Source organism: Papio anubis, chromosome 2 (genome assembly GCF_008728515.1).
Source record: "Papio anubis isolate 15944 chromosome 2, Panubis1.0, whole genome shotgun sequence".
Taxonomy (NCBI): Eukaryota; Metazoa; Chordata; class Mammalia; order Primates; family Cercopithecidae; genus Papio; species Papio anubis.
The window spans coordinates 142436159-142458936 of record NC_044977.1 but is presented as its reverse complement, the minus strand read 5'-3'; the positions used below and the strand labels follow the sequence as shown (position 1 = coordinate 142458936).

General features: G+C 41.9%; 1 protein-coding gene across 1 annotated transcript in view; it reads left to right on the top strand.

Annotated features, from left to right (window-relative positions):
* Positions 1-22778, top strand: part of TM4SF4 (transmembrane 4 L six family member 4) — a 29999-nt gene that overhangs the window by 4633 nt on the left and 2588 nt on the right. The window contains exons 3-4 of the mRNA XM_003894968.3: positions 9303-9439; positions 20457-20646. Coding sequence (XP_003895017.1) covers positions 9303-9439; positions 20457-20646 — 327 coding nt within the window. The remainder of the gene's footprint in view (positions 1-9302; positions 9440-20456; positions 20647-22778) is intronic.

The window sequence follows — 22778 nt, the reverse complement described above, 5'->3', positions numbered from 1 at the left end:
TCAAAGGACCAGCTGTGCCAGACTGTAAACTAAGGCACCTAGCATGGCTGCCCTGGGCCAAGGTCGACCACAAGCTGGGTAGCCAGCAGAAGGATTTCTTGTCTTTGATTTTTTGTTTTATTTTGTTTTGTTTTGTTCAGATCAGGTCTCGCTCTTGTCCCCCAGGCTGGAGTGCGATGATGCAATCTCAGCTCAGTGCAACCTCCACCTCCTGGGTACAAGCAATTCTCCTGCCTTAGCTTCCTGAGTAACTGGGATTACAGGCGCTTGCCACCATGCTCGGCTAACTTCTTTTTTATTTTTAGTAGAGACAGGGTTTCACCATGTTAGTCAGACTGGTCTCGAACTCCTGACCTCAGGTGATCCACCTGCCTTGGCCTCCCAAAGTGTTGGGATTATAGGTGTGAGTCACCGCACCCAGCTGATTGTTTTGTTTTTTAATCAGCTGCCAATTTTTAAAAATTCAGAGATAGAACATAAAGTATCTAGGTATCTGACTTTTTTTCCCCAAGAAATAAAAAATTAATCTGGCACCCCTAGCCTGCATTTTGGCACAACAGCAGCCTTCACTGGGTCTGCCTGAGCTCCACAGGGTCCACCCTGGCTGCTCTACTCAGTTAGGATCCCTTTCCTGCCCCTAAGGCCATTGAGCTCATGTCCCCTGCTTCAGACTCTTGTTTGCTTAATGTTATGTTCTGAGGCTTTGGAGCATCAAGCAATAATCATTTTTTTCTTTCTTTCTTTCTTTCTTTTTTTTTTTTTTTTTTTTTTTTTTGAGGTGGTTGAGGGTCTCACTATGTTGCCCAGGTTGGTCCCAAACTTCTGGAACTCCTGAACTCAAGCGATCTTCCCCTCTCAGCCTCCTGAGTAGCTGGTGCTACAAGTGCTCACCACCTCACCTGGCTAATCATTTTTCCAAAATGAGGTATTTACATTTTGTCAGACAAGAAGCAAAAACTACAGACTAATTTGGAGAGAACTACACTGCTGAAGTTCTGAATTATTTTCCAAAGGCTCACGCATTCCCCTGCAGGCTCCAGCTCCTTCAGGGACACAGGGCTTCTGTGGAGCATTGCATAGGGAGCAGTGCACAGGAAGCCCTGCAGGTGGAAAGGCCTTTGAGGCAGACACAGACTGGGCCACCAGCTGCTAGGCTGAATCCTCTGTCCTCTCTACAGTCTGCTCGCTGTCATTTATTTTCCTGGCTCCTCTCTCTCTCCTCTCATCTTCATTATATCTTTCTGGAACATTCCCCAGAGGCCCACTGCACCATTCTCTTCCCTTTCCTCGGGTAGCAAAACCAAGTAGGAGATAGGAGAAGCAGGATGTGGTGGCTGCAGAGATAAAGCAAGACAATAAGCTGGAAAGAATCTTGGATTCCTGATTCATAGTTTCTTGGTAAAGCCGAGAAAATGGCTCTCCTCTGAGGCAGAGCGAGACTGAAGTTCAGCTCCAAAGACCTGCGCTCTTTGAAATAAATTAGGCTAAAGGAGAGCCGGAAAAAGTGAGCCCTGGAGCAAAAACAGTGAGAACCCTGGCCTGGGTTTGTTTTCAGGTCACAGCTTCATCCTCCCAAACCCGAGATTCCCAGTTGCTTCTTGGCAGCATATCGGTGGCTGGTCAATATCTCCTGCCCTCTAATCCTTCTAAAAAATGGATCTCTCAGGGCCCAGTGGGGCAGCAAATTAATTTTGTCAACTCGTTTATGTTAAGTATGTGTTTTATTAAGAGCCTTTTGTAAATCTTGGATTTGACTCAAAGGAGTGTCTTTAATAATGAGACCAAAGGTAGATTGATGAGGACGTGTCTTGGGTAGGCAGGCATTTCACCATCCTTAAAGCATATTAGATAGATCAAGGCCCACCCATAGGCAGGGCCAGATGATCAACCTCCCTGTTTTGAAGAAAGGTCTTGGTCATGTCCTAATGCAGTCTGTGTGCCGTGGTCAGCACTTCGCGTGCCTGGCTCATCAGTGCCCCCTAGAGATGCCTCCTGAGTGAGCATTTCTGAGGACTCCCTCTTGCAGAGGTCCTGCAGGCCAAAAGCATCCCTAATCTACCTCCTCATTCCTTGGAAATACAGCCAGCTTGAGGAAGATTTAAGAAAGACCATTCCTTTAGAAAAATGGAATATATTGAAAGAAAAAAAAAAGGCTGGGCGCGGTGGCTCAAGCCTGTAATCCCAGCACTTTGGGAGGCCGAGACAGGCAGATCACGAGGTCAGGAGATCGAGACCATCCTGGCTAACACGGTGAAACCCCGTCTCTACTAAAAAATACAAAACACTAGCCGGGCGAGGTGGCGGCCGCCTGTAGTCCCAGCTACTCGGGAGGCCGAGGCAGGAGAATGGCGTAAACCCGGGAGGCAGAACTTGCAGTGAGCTGAGATCCGGCCACTGCACTCCAATCTGGGCAACAGAGCGAGACTCCGTCTCAAAAAAAAAAAAAAAGAAAGAAAGAAAAAAGTATGGAATTTTATTTCTTTTTTTTCCAGATGCTTTCTCCTTAAGCTCCTATTTTTATTCTACTTCGACATATTTTATTTTTGTTTATTTATATTTTGAGACAGAGTCTTGCACTGCCACCCAGGCTGGTGTGCAGTGGCGCAATCTCGGCTTGCTGCAACCTCCGAGTCCTGGATTCACGCGATTCTCTTGTCTCAGCCTCCCGAGTAGCTGGGATTGCAGGCACCCGCCACCACGCCCAACTAATTTTTTATATTTTTAGTAGAGACGGGATTTCACTATGTTGACCAGGCTGGTCTCAAACTCCTGACCTCTCGATCTGCCTGCCTTGGCCTCCCAAAGTGCTGGGATTACAGTCGTGAGCCACCACACCGACATCTTCAGTAAAGATTTTCTATGCTTCAAAATCCTCTGCTACAAAACGGATCGTGGCAGTTACTATCTCTCATAAGGATGTTGTAAGTTCTAGGGGAAGATTTTGCAAGCATTGGTGTAAGGGAAGAGGAGGGAACTACCAACTAAGTGCCTAGGGTATGGAGGACACATAGATCCTCAATAAGTACTTGTTGGATGAATGAAGTAAGTGAACACCTGGGAGAGAAAATGGGCTTTCCATATTTATCACGCTCAGTCCTCACAACAACCCTCTGAGTTCGGCATTAAACTCCTCATTTTATAAATGAGGAAACTGGGGCTCCTGCAAGTTAAGTTTCTGACTGCCACTTCCCCCACTCCCTTCCCAAGCCTAGCCCAGGTAAAAAATAGAGGATATTAATTTTTAAGAAGAAAAAAGACTTCAGGCAGTCTCTATTCCTCCTTACTAAGGAGGAATGTCCATGCCCTCAGGATGTGCTTTGGCCAACATAAGCACCTACATGACCCCAGGACACAACATGTGTGGAGACAGAGCTGGGATCTGATGGTACCTGTCTGTCTCCAGAGCCCAACAGAAAGGGAGGTCTTCAAGCTGACAATTGGTGAATTAGAGGACATATGATTGCACGTCTTCTTTCAAGGGAAACATTTGCAGCATATGCTATACACATTAACAACGTGAGCAGAATATGTGCGCTGAGTAGCTATGAGGGAATTCGCCCGTTGAATTTTTTCTCTCCAGAGTTATGCTCTCTGTATTTGTGGAAAGTAAGTGCATGTGAGAATATGATAACAAAAATACTATAATATAATAATGACATTGATCAAGTGCTTGCTAATGTCTTGGGAAATTACCCAAACCTTGGGAACAGGAAAAATAATTCTAGGTGTCCTATCAGTGAGGCACTGGGGATTGCTAGTAGCCTATCCCACCTGGGGTTGATCTGATTTTCAAGAGGTGTGTACCTTTACTGGTTAGGCTATCTTACATATTATCTGTAAGGCAAGTACTTATTAATGAGCCTTATTTTACAGAAGAAGAACTGGAATAAAAAAGATTAACTTCCCAAGATTGTGAGGGAGGAACCAGAACTCAGATCCAGATCCATCTGCCTGTAATCCATACCTTTGGCCACAACACAGTAGTGTCCTTCTTCACCATTTATTCACTTAGACCAGGTACAGCATGCCCATGGCACAAAAACCACAAAGGAAGACTCCCTTATCTGATTCCAAAGTCTGCCAACTTCCCTTCTCAGAGGTCCCCACTGTTCTCAATTACTGTCTCCTTCCAGAGATATCCCAGGACTTTTACCTATTTACTATAAATAATACCAATTTTGAAGTGTCTACTCTCTAATGTAGTCAACTTGATCTCAAGAACTTTTCTTTTCTTTTTTTCTAGACAGGGTCTGGCTCTGTTGCGCAGGAGGAAGTGCAGTGGTGCAATCTCAGCTCACTGCAACCTCTGCCTCCTGGGCTCAAGCGATCCTCCCACTTCAGCCTCCCGAATAGCTAGGACTACAAGCACACACCACCACCCCTCATTAATCTTTTTATTTCTTGTAGAGATGGAATTTCACCATGTTGGCCAGTCTGGTCTCAAATTCCTGGGCTCAAGCGATCTGCCAGCTTTGGCCTCCCAAAGTGCTGGGATTACAGGCGTGAGCCACCAAGCCCGGCCTTTCTTTCTTTTAACATTTTGTGTCATGAAACCCATGATAAATTGAACTTATTCTATGCTGGCTTTTCTACTGATCATATCTCTAAGAATTGATTCTAGAGAATTTGTCATTTTTAAGACTTCCCAATGTGAAATAACTTAAAGCAACATGACTCAGCATGTATCTTGCTTCCTGTGATTTATCCATAAAATGTGCCGAGACTCCCCTCCTTCATAGAATCTGTTTTTCTCTGTGACCACCTAGTCTTTCATGAGGACAGCTCAATCTGCCATATGTCAACAAATGTTTCCAGACCACTCAGAACCTATTTCTGAAAGGGCGGTAGGTAGCATTAGAAGAAACTGCCCTAAGTGTAAGATTTCGCTTGCTCTAATCCTAGAGTTATACTAGCTGTATCTAACTGAACAGAAATTTGGTTGGAGCATGGAGGTGGCTAAGAAACAGGAAACCAGCCATATAAGCTCTCAGTAAGAACTGTAGGCCAGGTATGTTGGCTCAGTAATCCCAGTACTGTAATCCCAGTACTTTGGGAGGCCAAGGAAGGAGGATGGCTTGAGACCAGGAGTTTGAGAACAGCCTAGGCAACACAGTGAGACCCATCTCTATTTAAAATAAACTAAAAAAAAAAAAAAATTGTAGCAGTATTTTCCAAAGTATTTTTTTATAAAGACTCACAGGAAAAACAAAAACAAAAACAACAAAAAAAACTTATGGGATCCAATAAGAATGGAAACCTGCAAGTACCATGGATACTCAACTGCAGATATAAGGCAAATCTGAACATAAAACCATGTCTTATTTTCCCATGAAGAAACTTCAAAAAAGCTCTTTAACCAAAACTAATACATAAACTTTCTGTGACATAAACATATTTTAAATCATGTTATATAAAATATGAAATAATTTTAATATATTGATTGTGAACTGACATTTCTCCCATTTATTTATTTATTTATTTATTTTTTGAGACAGGGTCTCACTCTGTCGCCCATACTGGAGTGCAGTGGTGTGATCTCGACTCACTGCAACCTCCATGTCCCGTGCTGAAGCAATTCTCCCACCTCAGCCTCCTGAGTAGCTGGGACTACAGGAGCGCACTACCATGGCTGGCTAATTTTTGTAGCTTTTGTAGAGATGAGGTTTTGCCATGTTGCGCAGGCTGGGCTCGAACTCCTGGGAGCAAGTGATCTGCCCACCTCAGCCTCCCACAGTGCTGGGATTACAGACTTGAGCCACTGCACCCGGCCCATTTATTTTAAAATAAATAAATATTCATGTTTCTTTTCATCAATGTCTTTGCTACTACTAAAGACACACTTTGAGCCATCAAAAGGCTCCCACAGCACATCTTCTTTTCCACTTAAGTTTGAATACAACACTTATGTGTCTATGTATGATGTTGTCAGGGAAAATTTCACCATTAGTCACAAATATCAACTCTCAAAAGACAAAGACAATGTTCAAACATTCCTCCTACAGGTATATAGTAGTGATCTCCACAATTATCAACACGAAGTGTGCTTATTTTAGAATGCCGTTTATTTATTTATTTTATTTTTTTGAGATGGAGTCTTGCTCTGTCACCTAGGTCGGAGTGCAGTGGTGCAATCTCGGCTCACTGCAAGATCTGCCTCTGGCTCAAGCGATTCTCCTGCCTCAGCCTTCTGAGTAACTGGGATTATAGGCATGGGCCACCACACCCCGCTATTTTTTTTTTTTTTTTTCTGAGATGGAGTCTTGCTCTGTTGCCCACGCTGGAGTGCAGTAGCATGATCTCAGCTCACTGCCACCTTCGCCTCCCAGGTTCAAGCAATTAGTCTGCCTCAACCTCCTGAGTAACTGGGACAACAGGCGCACACCACCGTGCCCAGCTAATTTTTTTATATTTTTAGTAGAGATGGGGTTTCACCATATTGGCCAGGCTGGTCTCAAACTCCTGACCTCGTGATCTGCCCGCCTCGGCCCCCCAAAGTGCTGGGATTACAGTTGTGAGCCACCACGCCAGACCTAGAATGCCCTTTAAAAGGTTTGTTAACTATAATCTCCAGAACTAGGAACTATGGGGTCAACCTTTTTATAATAATTAATAAATATGTGTTAAGAAAAAGTTTTTAACACAATTCTGTCATCTAACAATGATTGAGCTGTTTCTGATTGATGTCTTCTCTGCGCAGTACTTGGTTGTTCAAAATAAAGTGTTTGAGGAAATACCTTATTGCCTGATAGATGAAATAAGGACTCAACTCTAAGGTAATTCCTTCATTTCTGAGGAATATATGAGAGTGAATGATTTTCCTTATATTCCAGCATACATAGTAGATTTCCTTCTCAGAAGGTCACACAAATTCATGTCTCATAAGTACTATATTTTTGGAAGTGCAGCAGGAATGAAACTTATTTATGTAATCCAGCAATTCTCAAACTTATTCAACCATATATCCTTTGGAAAAGAGATTGCCTGTTCTAACATGAGAAATTGGCCAAAATGTTCACTTACTTCTGACCTAGGTTAAAGTCATGAATGTTCTTGCTGCTGAGAGTGGATTTAGATACCCTAAGCATAAACAATAAGGGAAAAAATCTAAACAATTAGTAATATGAAACCTTAGCCATTGAAAACATGCAACAAATCATTATCCAGTGACTTTGATAAGCTAGGAAGAAGAAAAACTGTAAGACTATGCTAAGTTTGGAACAATGCCCTATCTTCAAATAACTTATTGTTCGTGACTTCAAGGAACTTGTGCTCTATTTGGAGAAGACAGCCATAAAAAGCTATGCATTAGCTGGGCATAGTGGTGCATGCCTGTAGTCCTAGCTCCTTAGGAGGCTGAGGTGGGAGGATCACTTGAGCTCAGGAAGTCGAGGCTGCAGTGAACTGTGATTGCGCCACTGCACTCAGCCTGGTGACAGGGCAAGACCCTGTCTAAACAACAACAACAACAACAACAACGACAACAACAAAACCCTATGCATTATTGTATTAGAGGCATTGTGCTATGATAGAAGTTTGTGCAATCTAGAGTACAGGGGTTGGAAGAGATGAAGAATGAAGGGTCAGTTCTACAAGGAGAGTCAGACAAAGCACATGAAGTTAGAGCTCGATATCAAAACGTTGCATCAATCAGATGAGTTGGCAAAAGAGTTAAATTTTCTATTAAAAAGAATTTTTTAAAAAGTTGCATCCAAAATACATTGATTTATGATATGAAAATGGATACCAGCTAAAGTAGAACTCCATTATTACATAGATTCCAATCACCCAGGCACAATCAGGTCCTCTTCACCTTCAAACCCCACCCCATCCCAGATAATGTACTATGATAAGATTGTTAATAACATGAAAGGGGAAAGGGAAAATAGCTGATGTTTAACTTAGGTTGCCACGTCTAATGTTCACAACAGACATTTTAGGTAGGCTCTATCATGCCCATTTTAAGATGATAAAACTAAAGCTCTGAGGACACATTCATTACGCAAAGTCATTACATCAGAGAAGACTAGCAAAGCTGAGATATGAGCCTGGGTCTGGGTCTGCTGACTTTAAACCCTGTGCTTTGTCATCAAAGCAATAGAGGTGATCGTTTTCTGCCTGATTCTCCAAAATTTTAAATGTTTTCATGCTACTTTCTAGTTATTGTCTAGAATGGATATTGCAAAAGCTCTTAACATCCCTGGGCCTACGTTTTTTCATACGTAAGAGGGAGTTAACCTAGTTGGACTCCAGGATTGCTTCTGCCTTTTGCAGTCAATAATTCTATTTTGATTTTAAAATTGAAAAAAATATGGTAGTCTAATCTGTTTTTCATTAATTAATCTCCATCATAGAAAAATATTTAAAAGAATGGAATTTTTTTGATTGTTTAACCTAAAGAAGAGAAAACGCTCCAAGGGTGGTAGAAGGGGTGAAAGATGTCAAGGCAATCTTCAGATATTTTAAAGACTGATGCTAAATGGAAGACAGGTTAGACTTGATCTTTTTGGCCTTAAGGAGCGTAATGAGGGCCTGTGAGGAGGGGTTCTAAACTTTTACTCTTTCTCATAAGTAGAACCTGCCTGTCACATGAGACACCATAGTGACTGGCCTTAGCAGGATAATTTGACCAGAAAACTTTTAAGATTACTGCCGGGCCAGGTGCGGAGGCTCATGTCTGTGATCCCCACACTTTGGGAGGCCAAGGCAGGCAAATCAACTGAGGTCAAGAGTTCAAGACCAGCCTAGCCAACATGGTGAAACCCTGTTTCCGCTAAAAATACAAAAAAATAGCCGGGCGTGGTGGCACATGCCTGTAATCCTAGCTACTCAGGAGGCTGAGGCAGGAGAATCGTCTGAACCTGGGAAGTGGAGGTTACAGTGAGCTGAGATCATGCCATTGCACTCCAGACTAGGCAACAAGGGCGAAATTCCGTCTCAAAAAAAAAAAAAAGATTACTGCCAATCCTAAGGTTCTTTGATTCTATCATAGATTGGCTTTATATATCAGCCTTGGGGAGGAGAGTTTATCTTTAACAAGATTAAAAGCCCATGGCTCAAAGGTAACAGAATCAACACCTCCGTCATCAATGAAAAGGTGAAGAAATGGAAATGAGAATGAAGAAGGGAAAAGAAGATACCAAAATTCATTCTAGAAGACCCCACAGGCCCCATCTACTATAAAGACCAGCTCCTACCCCATAACTTCTTGTAGTCACCATGTTCAACAGCAGGTGGATTAGGTTTGCTGAGTGTATCCTCTGGACCACCTGGAGAATTTGACTGTCTCTCTCCCTCTCTTTCAGATGTTCACCTCCACGATATTTGCTGTGGTTGGATTCTTGGGAGCTGGATACTCGTTTATCGTCTCAGCCATTTCAATCAACAAGGGTCCTAAATGCCTCATGGCCAATAGTACATGGGGCTACCCCTTCCACGACGGGTAAGACCACACCCTGCAATGCCCACGTGTCACCACAAGGGGCACGGGCAGATAAATTGCCCAAGGGGAGACTGCACACAATGTCATGTCTTCATCCTTATGCAAGTCTCAGGCTCAGTGCTCCTTTGAGGCAGAGCTGGAGTTGTGGAGTACAGCAAAGTTGCATAGAATCTCACTTCGAATTGCTCCTTTGACAGATCCCAGGAGAAATAACTAAAAGAGGATAGATGCCTCCTTTAGCCTGAGGGAAGGAAGATATTTGTTGTGTCATCACTTGCACCCAAATATTTATTAGCAGCAACACAAGGCAACTAATAGTATTAATAAACAGAGTAATAGTTTTCGTTGCAAATCTTATAATAGAAAACAAGAATAATTACTCACTAACTGGGCCCAAGGGCTTTCACTAATACCCCAAATTGCCTATAATTAAACAATCGTTTAAGTGCATGTACAGAAAATGACATTGAAATCATTGTAGGTTTCTCGTGTTAATGTTAATAGCCTCATTAAAATAACATTTCATATTATCATGGTATTTTGTAGGCTGTAAAGATCTTTATCCCACAAATTTATAATTTAATATTCATAGTAACCTCAAGAGGTAATTACTCTGTGCCAAGGCAGGTTTAATAAGTTTAACAAGCTTCAAAGTCACATTGTTAGTTGAGGGCAGTGCCGGACTCAAACTCAGGACTTCTAACTTCAAGTCTTAGCCTTTCATAGTACACATCTTTCTGTCCTGCGCTGACCAGGACGGCACTGTTCAGTCCAGTAGCCAGTAGCCATCAGCCACGTGGAACTACTTAAACTCAAATTCATTTAAATGAAATAAAGTTAAAAATACAGTTCCTTAATCACACTAGCCATATTTCAAGTACCCAGCAGCCATATAGGGCTTGTAGCTACTGTATTGAATAGCACAGATCTGGAACATTTCCATCATGGTAAATGGATCTGTCAGGCCAAGCTGCACTAGACTTTAACCTCCAAGGGGGCTTGGAGCATCTTTGTTTCATTCACCATCTCAGCCCCTCTGTCTGACAGGGACTGGCACATCCCACAGAGTCAGGAAATATAATTATTGGGTCTTCCTGCACATGAAGAATGGATTCATGCCTAAAAATATATTATATATTATTTTTATAATTAAATAACTCAAACCAATATATTAACTCAAACCTCTACGTATTCATTTACTGTGAGAGTCTAAAGAACCTTAAGAATGGCTTCAGGCTGGAGAAGTGAAGGGGCCTAGTTCTCTGTGATACACAGTCTCGATTTGTTCACAGATGTCCCATATGAAACATCCCCACCTTTCTCATAGTTAAGCAATACAAGGTCTCTAACATCCTCATATCTTGTGCAGCAGTTTCCAAATACATTTAGTCTACTGTGTGAAAAGCCCTCTTATCATGCAGAGAGGACTGTTGGGGCTACGCTACCATGGGGTTGACTTGCTTGAGCATTGAACTCAAATCCCAGCAGGCTGAGCCCCCCACCCCGCCCCTATTGAGGCTCTTCCCCTGACAGCTCACTCTCTCCACCTAGGGGTGTGTGTGTGAAGCTACAGATTATGTCTTGCTTCAAGGAGCCCTCTATTAATTCCAGCAACAACATCAGTGCCGCAGTAAACATATTTTTTCTGTTATATGAATAATACTACCCTAGAAAATCAAAGTCGGTTGAAATAAATCTATGTCCAAAACAGAGGAGGGAGAAAGAAAACACAACAGATGCCAAACAACACTCCAAAGCCATACAATGGCCTCACATGTTCTGACTGCAGAACCTAACACCCGCCCTTCACACACGCACGCCCTGCTTGGGATGGGATGGGATCAATGCCCAAGGTCAGGAGTGACAGCTGGCCTGTGGGCCACCCCACGAAATGCTAAACTGAGGGAAGGACAGGAAACCACTTTTTGAAGTTCCCCATATTAGTACTTCTGGGGAAGCAAGTTTTCATTCTCATTGCAGCCATTTATTGTGCATTGCTCTGTAACAGATACTTTCAACTATGTTATTTTATCTACCCCTCACAAAAGCAACTAACCAGTATCAAGAACAGGTACCAGATTATAAATATTTAATAATAAAAACAGAATAGGGTAAACGTTGCAGGCAAGCAGGAACGTTTCAGAATTCTCTATCTTCTGTTCATTGTACAGCTTTGATAATTACCTAAAGGGAGAATGATTTGAACACCGAGACATCTGTACAGTCAAAAATTACTGTACAGGGATGTATTACAAAACCGTATATATCACAGTTTCCAGATGATTTATGGGCTATTTAAGAACGATTTTGACTACTTATGTTTTAATTTAATCCCATGTAAGATGTAAGGCTGCTCTTTGCGCAAGGTATAAAATATGCCATGATGGCTACAGGAAGGGCATTCAGGGGATGGGCCCAGGTCTCACTGCACCCTCTTTGCCATCTGGCAAACCTTCAGCAGCATTCTGTTGTCTCCTCAAATCCTGTTTCCTCCCTTCTGAAACAAGAACTCACATTCCTTTTTGATATTATCTACCACTGCCAGCTCCAAATCTTCCCTCTGACTGCGGAAGTTCACCTTGAATTTCTTACGGCAATAATTGAATTTTCTATAGCTTGGTGTTTTCAGTTAACAAAGTGCTGTTACCTACATTGTTTCATTTGATCCTCACAAAAAGTTTATGAGATTATTTAACTCTCCTTCGGAAGCAGGATAGCCGAGGCCCAGAGAGGACAAGTGACTTGACAAGAGGAATACAGTTTCTTAATGGCGGAAGCTCAAATCCAAGTTTTCTCACTCGAAGTCACAGTGTTTTTTCTAGAACACAATTTATATTGACTCATACTGTCTGCTTTTTGCCTAGATTCCCTGTTGGCAAAACTCATTGGATTCTACCTCCTACTCCTTTTACTATACTGTACTATACTAGTATCTGATAGTTTAAAAGGGTCTGTGGAATCTTCTTATCCAATCAGCATATAGTAACTGTTGTTATAGCTGGAAACCTAACACTCATACACAGCTGCTCAGAGACTAGAAAGGATCAGTCACTTGTATGAGCCAAAACGAGGAAACTTGAGACAGTTGTCATTTGTCCCTTATTACCAAAGGGCAACCATGGTGGCAACTGCTTCTTCTTCTTGTTCTTGTTCTTCTTCCTCTTCCCTCCCCTCCTTTTCTTCTTTTCCTTCTCTTTTTTCTTTCTCTCCTCTTCTTCCTTTTCCTTCTTCTTTTTCTTCCCAATGATTAAGTGCTAAGTGTTTTTATGTGCATTATCTCACCTAATCTTCCTCATAAATCTGAGAAGAATTTTTATCCCTGAAAGAGAAAAATGAAGCTGAAAAAGGTTAACTTTCCCAGGGCTCCATGGCTAGTAATTAGTAGCAGGATTTTTTTTTTTAATTGGCTGGGAGTGGTGGCTCATGCCTGTAATCCCAGCACTTTGGGATGCTGAGGTGGAAGGATTGCTTGAGCCCAGGAGTTCAAGACCAGCTTGGGCAACATAGGGAGAACTCCCCACCCCACCGCCCCTCTATAAAAAAAGAAAAAAAAATTTTTTTTAATTAAAAAATTAGCTCGGCATGGTTGTGCATGCCTGTAGTCCCAGCTACTCCAGGTGCCTGATGTGGGAGGATCTTTTGAGCCCAGGAGGTTGAGGCTGCAGTGAGCCATAATCATGCCTCTGCATTCTAGCCTGGGCAACAGAGCCAAACCCTGTCTCAAAAAAAAAATATATATATATATATATACACACACACATACACACACACACACGATTTATATATCTACATATACACATATCTACTTTTATATATAGGTGTATATATACACCTGTGTGTGTGTGTGTGTCGTAAGTATCTTATTTTGTGCTGAAGCCTATCCCAAACATGGAACAAAAAATGAATAGACATGGTTCCTGCCCTATCAGCATGTGGGTTAGGGTGAACACATGGAACAGATCCTCATAATGCAGAAAGTGTGAGATGTAGAAGGAGTGTGGGGGAATCTTCTTCGAGAAGATGACATGGGCTGATTTTGGAGGATGAGCAGAAGTTTGCCTTCCAGTGAGGGAGGAGAAACGCATTTCAGGCATGAAAAGGCTGCCATGCTTAGGGAACATCAGAGCACTGCGTGGCAGAAGCTCAGTGTGAATGAGGAGAGATTTGCAGAAGGGACCGCCACACGATGTGGTGAGACTGAGAGGCAGCCAGACCTTCAGGGTATCAGGGCACAGCAGAGGACTTCAAGCAAGACATGGCATGGCTACTTTGGACTTTTAGAGGCATGGTGGTGCTAGTGATGTGGAAAGTAAATAGGAGGGTTCAGGAACTAAAGAGAGATAAAAGCTGGCATCATAATCCAGATAAGATGGTGAACATCACCCAGGCAGCAGAATTGGGGCTCAAAAAAGACAAATTTCAGAGAGTGTTTGAAATGGAGTCATCAGGTTTAGGTGTGAGGAAAAAAGGGGAAGTTAATCAAGGTGGACTCTGAGATTTCGAATTTAGTGCACAAAATCCAGGGCTCTGCAATGTCGTAGCATTTAGCACTGTTTTCCTCAGAAATGTTTGTTGATGATAATATTAAGGGAGGGAGCAAAAGTAGTTAACTTGTTCTGTCCTGAGAACCATATTAAAGAAACACTCTAGAAGGAAAAAGAAACCTGGGCATTTTGAAATACACCCTCTTGGCTTCCTTTGAGGTAGAACCTCCTCCCATCCAAGGTCTTCCTCCCTGAGACAATTGGCCATCCCTCCCTTGACCCTGAGCTGCTGAAATGAAAGCAGCCTGCATAGGGTGTGGGGACAGCCATAGGAGGGGAAATAGAGGAAGAGCCAGGAGTGGTCAGTAGTCAGGGAGGGATGGGTCCATGCATGGCACTACTGGGCCAGGCTGCAACTCTCCACCTCCTTAGAAAGAGTCAAAGGCAAGGAGAGCACCCTCACATCTGTGGTTCAGACACCAAGACACGGAACTGAACACAGTTAAATGTTCTGCTTTGACATTCAGCTAAGACCATCTGCATTTGCACTTCAGAAATTACTTATTAGCAAAGAATATCATAAGCTGCTTGTGAACATATTCCCAAGAGCTGAAAGCCACCTTAATAGGATGATATTGGATTTGCACCATGTAATGTTAGCTTTCATGAACCAGAAACAGTTCACAAATGTTAGGAGCCAGTTTTGCCCTTGGCTGACTTAGGGTCTAGCCACACCTCTGTCGTATACCATTTATCTCTCAGGCTTCATCTGTGAAATGAATGTGAGTAACAGCAACATGCACTTCACAGGTTCAGATGAGAGTAAATAACACGAGGTACATAAAGCACTCAGCACAGTTCCGACCACTTACTTCCTTGATTCAGCCTTATTATTCATTTTTATGAATATAAAGTATTATTGTAAGTGGAATTTATTTTCATGATTAAAACTTTAAAATTGTTATGCTTTTATAATGATTCTTTGACTTAATTTCAATCCTTTCAACCAGACATAAATAACGCTCAAAAAAACTCTTTATTGTGATATAAGTAACCCTTGATTCACATACCATTATAGATGTATAAATCAAATGTCATAAATAAATCATTTCAAATATGCTAAGGAAATAACTGCTCCAACAAAGGGCATTTGTGTAATGGATAAGAGCGATGGCTTTGGAGTCAGACAGACCTAAGATCAAACCCAGGCACTTCCATTTATTAGCCTCACCTTCTTAATCTGTAAAATGGGTATATGTTCATTCATTCAGTGATTGTTTACTGAAGGTTACTCTATGCCAAGTACTGTTCAAGTAAAGTAGCATCTCCCTGGAGCATTAGGAAAGATGATGGAAAGCAGCTAACCCAGAGCCTGGCACAGAGGACCCAGGAAATGAGACCTGCTGCTGTCTATGAAGCACTCCCTGTGCTGGAACTGGGGACAGAGACAGTGGCACATGGTCTTTGCCCTTGGGAGCTTATAGTCCTGAAGAGAAGACAAACAAATGGACAGTTGGTGGCAGCACGGGGTCCAGGGGCTCTGTACAACAGGGACGAAACACAGAGCGCTGGGGAGCACAGAAGGAAACCAAACCCAGGCTGAGGGCAGAAGCATCGTGGAGCTTCTTCCAGAGGAGGTGGCATCTGAATTCATCAGACAGAGCAGACCAGCAAAGCATTCATATTCGGACCCCCTGGTTCCTGTCCTCAGCTGAGAAGAGAGTTCTGTGAAATTTGTGGCTTTCTGCTCCCATGTTGATGGTATTACTACAGCTCTGGTGGAAACACCTGCATAATAATTGGATGCTTTAAAACATCAGTTAAGTGCATCTAAACTGCTTCTGCTCTCCTTGCTTCACTGCCAGGTCCATGAAAAACTCAGGACCCCTCTCTCCCTGGGTTTGGGGAGTTGGACACAATGATCAAACTGAACGTGAACACAGCCTTTTTTGCCAGAGTCTCAAAGACCGCCAGAACCGGAGAGTTTGAGGGGAGAGAAGAAGGGCCTGAGTGTGGCCATGTGGTGTTTTGTGAGGGGTGAGCCTGCAGCAGGAGAGGGACTCGTGATTTCTCCAGCCACCCAAATTCAATCCTTGCTTCTACTTTCCCCCATAAACGTTTCACAAATCCTACCACCAGGAGGTGCTGTCATCCCACTGCTGTTCAGGCTCTCCAAAGAGGCCCGGGACTCAGGATTGCCAATTCTTTCACCTCAGAATCTTTTCTTCATCAAGTGTGCCTGGAAAATATTGTATCTTTATAATCTTTTATAATTACCATGTTTTAAAATTGTAAAGATAGAAAGGACTAAATGGAAAAATGCAGAACAGAAAGGCGGGTGTTTCATGTTGAAAAAAAAAAAAAGGCATTTTCACATTGGGTTTGCCACCAGAACACAGGTGTCATGAAAACTACCCCTAAATCAAAGCCAAAATGGGAAAGAAAAAGACTCATATCAATATTGTCATTATTGGACACGTAGGTTCAGGTAAGTCCACTGCTACTTGCCAACTGATCGACAAATGTGGTATAATCTACCAAAGAATCATCGATGAATTTGATGCTAAGAAGGGAAAGCGCTCCTTCAGGTATGCTTGGGTCTTGAATAAATGGTAAGATGAGTGTGAGTGTGACACATCACCCTGTGAAAGTTTGAGACCAGCAAATACTGCATGAGTCATTGATGGTCAGGACAGAGACTTTATCAGAAACATGATTACAGGCACATCTCAGGCTGACTGTGCTATCCTGATTGTTGCTGCTGGTGTTGGTGAATCTGAAGCTGATATCTCTATGGGCAGACCCATGAACATGCCCTTCTTGCTTACCTGCTGGGGATGAAACAACCAATTGTTGATGTTAACAAAATGAATTCCACCGAGCCACTCTACAGTCAGAAGAGACACAAGAAAATCATTAAGAAAGTTAGCTCTTTCATTAAGAAAATTGGCTACAACCCCAGCACAGCAGCATCTGTATCAATTTCCAGTTGGAATGGTGACAATATGCTAGAGCCAAGTAGTAACATGCCTTGGTTCAAGGGATGTAAAGTCACCCATGAAGATGGCAATGCCAATGGAACCATGCTGCTTGAAAGTCTGGACTGTGTCCTACCACCAACTCATCCAACTGACAAGCCCTTGCATCTTGCCCCTCCAGATGTCTACAAAGTTGGTGATGTTGGTACCTATGTGCTAAGTGGAAACTAGTGTTCTCAAACCCAGCATGGTGGTCACCTTTGCTCTAGTCAATGTTACAACTAAGGTCTGTTAAAATGCACCATGCTGCAAGCTCTTCCTGGGGAAAATGGGGGTTTCAGTGTTAAGAACGCATCTGTCAAAGATTTTTGTAGTGGCAACATTGCTGGTAACAGCAAAAATGACCCACCAATGGGAGCACCTGGCTTCACTGCTAAAATGAAGCACCACCCAGGCCAAATCAGTGCTAGCTACGCCCTTCTGCTGCTTGTCACACAAGTCACATTGTTTCCAAGTTTGCTGAGCTGAAGGAAAAGATTGATCACCATTCTGGCAAGAAGCAGACCCTAAATTCTTGAAATCTGGTGATGCTGCCGTCATTAATGCGGTTCCTGGGAAGCCCATTTGTGTTGAGAGCTCCTCTGACTATCCTCCTCTGGGTCATGTTGCTGTTTTTGATATGAGACAAACAATCGCTGTGGGTGTCATCAAAACAGTGAACAAGAAGGTTGCTGACCAGAAGGCTTGGCAAGATCACCAAGTCTTCCCAGAAAGCACAGAAGACTAAGTGAATATTATCCCTAATACCTGCCACCACAGTCTTAATCAGTGGTAGAAGAATGACCTCAGAACCGTCTGTCTCATTTGGCCATTCAAGTTTAATAGTCAAAGGCTAGTTAATGTTAACAATGCATCCTAAAACCTTCAGAAGGAAAGGAGAATGTTTTATGAACCATTTGGGATTTTTTTTTTTTTTTTTCATGAAGCAGTTTTAAGTTACTAGGTTGTTTGTTTGTTTTTGAGATGGGGTCTCACTGTCACCCAGGCTGGACGTGGTGCAATCTCAGCTCACTGCACCCTTTGTCTTTTGGGTTCAAGCGATTCTCCCACCTCAGCCTCCCAAGTAGGTGGGATTACAGGTGTGTGCCCCCACGCCTGGCTAAGTTATTAGTTTCTAAAACCAGTACTTTTTAATGGAAACAACTTGACCAAAAATCTGCCACAGAATTTTGAGACCCTTTAAAGCAAAGTTTAATGAGAAAAAAAAAAGTACTGAAAAGAGCAGTCTTGGCCAGGCGCTGTGGCTCACGCCTGTAATCCCAACACTTTGGGAGGATCACCTGAGGTTGGGAGTTCGAGACCAGCCTCACCAACACGGAGAAACCCCGCCTCTGCCAAAAATACAAAATTAGCCGGGCATGGTGGTGTGTGCCTGTGATCCCAGCTACTCAGGAAACTGAAGCAGGAGAACCGCTTGAACCCGGGTGGCAGAGGTTGCAGTGAGCCGAGATCGTGCCATTGCACTCCAGCCTGGGCAACAAGAATGAAACTCCATTTCAAAAAAAAAAAAACGACAATCTCACACAACTATGCAGAAGGTATAGTATCATCTCAGTGAATTCTCACAATTGTGATGTGGTTCTTAGTCCGTTATATAGATTTAAAAACACACACACACACACACACACACACTCACACAAACTGATATTGGCTGGGCGTGGTGACTCACACCTGTAATCACCACACTTTGGGAGACCCAGGTGGGAGGACTAACCTCAGGAGTTTGAGACCAGCCTAGGCAGTATAGTGAAACGTCCATGTCTTTTTTTTTTTTTAAAAAAAAAAAAAAAGAAAAAGAAAGAAACTGATGCTAAAGGAGGTAAGTAACTTGCATGAGGAATACATAGCTATTAACGGGAATGCTTGGGTTCAAATCCAGTTCATCTGACTCCAAAATAGCAGCTCTTTCCAGTAGATAAGACTGCTTAGATTAAGTAAAATAATGACAATACTAGCATTTACTGAGCACTTACTATATGCTAAGCACTGATCCAAGCACTTTACTCATACTAACTCACGTAGTCTTAACAATAACCCTATGATATGATAATGTAACTCCCATTTTACAGGTAAGTGCACAAGGCACATAGCTAGCAAGCTACTAGTACCTGTACTCTTATGGAAAGATGAATCAATTCTATAAACAATGTTTTATTTTGAAATCAAGAGCAAAATGTTCATTCCTTCCTTTTCCATGAATGTTATAAAGATCTAAAAACAATAACATCAACATTAATTCAGTAGATAGATAAAGAGTTTTTCATTAAGGCTCTGAAAGGATGGAGGAAACAAAGAGACCAATTTGAACCTCTAAGAATGTGAAGAGTCATAATAATCCACAACATTTTACCCACTTTACTCATTTTTGCCTCAAAATAGTATACTTCACATTTATCCTTCAAGGCACAGTGCCCTTTACTTTTATTTTTTGAGATGGAGTTTCGTTCTTGTTGCCCAGGCTGGAGTGCAATGGCATGATCTCGGCTCACTGCAACCTCCACCTCCCGGGTTCAAGCAATTCTCCAGCCTCAGTCTCCTAAGTAGCTGGGATTACAGGTGCCCACCACAAGGCCCAGCTATTTTTTGTATTTTTAGTAGAGACAGGGCTTTGCCAAGTTGGCCAGGCTGGTCTCGAACTCCTGACTTCAGGTGATCTGCCCACCTTGGCCTCCCAAAGTGCTGGGATTACAGGTGCAAGTCACTGCACCCGGCCACAATGCCCTTTATATTGCAATAAACTCTTTCTCTATATAATAAAAATATAAATATATTGCAGTTTCTCCTAATTCACATTTTATGTAAAATATGTATTAAGGCAACAGATATTTGTTCCTTTTGAAGAAAACTAATTACATCTTTGTGTATGAGAGATTCCTACATGTTAACAAAAATATAGTGAGTCAAATTCACAATTTAGTTAAAATTAAGACTTGAAATCAGGCTCTTCCCTTTAGCTACATGACACATTTGTACTTTACATGACTTCAGATGGCCACTACACTTGACAAGTCATCTGTCAAAAGTCAAAACGGTCTCTCTAACAACGATAGCTAGGATAAAGCTGTGAACATTTGTGAAATTCTACCACTGGAATGTCTTCATTTTCCTGTTCCCATCATAGATGGTGAATTTGCCCGTCTTTTTGGACAGCTAACGAAAATTGTTCTCACAGTTGTGTGACCTGGGAGAAAGTAACTTAGCCTCTCTGTGCCTCTGCTTCCCTATTTGTGAAACCGAAAAAGGGAACCAGAGGTTTCTATGGGGAATAAACGAGTGAGTATGTGTGAATTGATTAGAACAGGATCTGACACACAGGGTGTACTCAATAAAAACTGTAAGTTTTGTGGTATTTAAATTGTTAGTACAGAGTATTTTCTCCTGAAGCTAGTTTTGGATGGAAAGTAACGCATAAGAAACATCATTATGGTAACTTTCTAGTCGAGGCAATTGCACACTTTTTACAAATGTTTCCTTTGTCCCCAATATCACCAACAGGGATTATCTCAATGATAAAGCCTTGTGGGAAGAGTGCAAAGAGCCTGACAAAGTGATTCCCTGGAATTTGACCCTCTTCTCCATCCTGCTGGTCGTAGGAGGAATCCAGATGGTTCTCTGCGCCATCCAGGTGGTCAATGGCCTCCTGGGGACCCTCTGTGGCGACTGCCAGTGTTGTGGCTGCTGTGGGGTAAGTTAAGGCTTTTGCTGTTTCTTCTCAGCACGAGGGAGGCCAGGTCAGGCCACCAGCACTGAGGGAATGAGGGGGCAAGTGTGACCACCTCCAGAAAACCAGCCCAGGTTGGGAAGTCCAGTCAGCCCAGTCTGTCAGCTCATGGAGACAGACACATTGCATTACTGGAACCCAGAGCACAGTAAGACACCCAGGCTGAAGTTGGCTATAATTTTCAGCCTCACATCCAGTTGACCACAGTTCTGGAGACAAAGGACTCTGACTATATATAAACATTTACAATGATGTTTATATGAAGATCCACCTGAAATGAGCATTTGTCATATGGGTACAATGTCAGCAATAGTACATCATGGTCTGGGCTGGCATGTTCTCACTTCCTCAGATGAACAGAACATACCAGTGCAAAACCTAGATTTGATATGATTTCTGATACAGAAAAAGAGGTGGTTCTTATATGGGAAGAAAAAAGGGAAATCACTCAGGCTTTAGTCTCTAAATAACATTGTAAAATACCAACAACAAAATACTGAAAATAAAAACAGACTTGCAGACAGTAACACAGTCTGATTATTTCAACTAATATCCAAATCAAATTAGGCAATTATTCACACACTTACATAAAGTTATTAAAAGCACAGATTGATGTATGAAGAAAAAAATAAAATAAAACTTGAGAGTTCCCTAATTGGGGGATTATGCAAATATATGTAAATAAAGGTCTATTCACGTAACGTAATGTTATGGTAAAACTTTAAATGACTCAAATTATTTTATTTAAAATTTAAATAAGAAGGCCAGGCATAGTGGCACATGCTTGTAGCCCCAGCTACTCAGGAGGCTGAGGCACGAGAATCACTTGAACCTGGGAGGCAGAGGTTGCAGTGAGCCGAGATCGCAGCACTGCACTCCAGTCTGTGCGACAGAGCGAGACCCTGTCTTAATAAATAAATGAATAAATAAATTTATTTTAAATAAGCATTACATGTATATAACTCAAAAACTAAATATGTGCATGTATACATGCAGAGAAATATATAAAGAAATATATAAAGCTATTTATATATTTTTATATATATATATATATAAAATACAGAGAAATATATAAAGCTATTCAGTTGGAAAGTCTCCCTCCGGCCTTTGTCTTCTATCCACCCAGTTCCCTCCAGTCTCCTCGCCTAGGTAAGGTTACCTAATTTCTTATATATCCTGTCACAGTATCTCTTTTTATTATTTTATTCTCCCTATCTTAAAAGAATGTTTCCCCCAAAACTGCAGTAATATTGAAAATCCTTATGAGATACTGTTATTAGCAGGATACAAAAATTGTACATAATATACAATTATATAAGTAGGAGAAAACAAAATTCTGTGAATAGAAAATAAAACGAAGGAAATCCAACCAAAAGTTAAATAATTGTTATTTCTAGGTAAGAAGACTAACTTTTTTCCTTTCATCTAGCCTACAGTATTAAAAAATTTTACTAATTATATATTACTTTTTAAAAATGAAAAATATAAATAAGTCCCCCAAATCAGCAGTAAAATGCATGTATTACAAGTAAATTTCACTGTGTATTTCATTTTTATTCTTTTTTTTTTTTTTTTAATTCTTTTTTTTGAGACGGAGTCTCGCTCTGTCACCCAGGCTGGAGTGCAGTGGCCGGATCTCACAGCAAGCTCCGCCTCCCGGGTTCACGCCATTCTCCTGCCTTAGCCTCCCGAGTAGCTGGGACTACAGGCGCCCGCCACCTCGCCCGGCTAGTTTTTTGTATTTTTTAGTAGAGACGGGGTTTCACCGTGTTAGCCAGGATGGTCTCGATCTCCTGACCTCGTGATCCGCCCTTCTCGGCCTCCCAAAGTGCTGGGATTACAGGCTTGAGCCACCGCGCCCGGCCTTTTATTCTACAAATTTTCAGTTCTACTGTATTGTATTTAAATGTTTGGGTCTTTAAACGTACTAGAGAGGAAAAGAAACTACCAACTAGCAATCCACCACAATTATTTTTATGATAGCGACTGAGAACATTGAGCATTTAAATCTTGTAATTCATCCAAAGTGAATGAATGTTTGCTAAATTATATACTGAAGTTTCAGTTTCTACATATTTTGGCTGGGTGGTAAATTT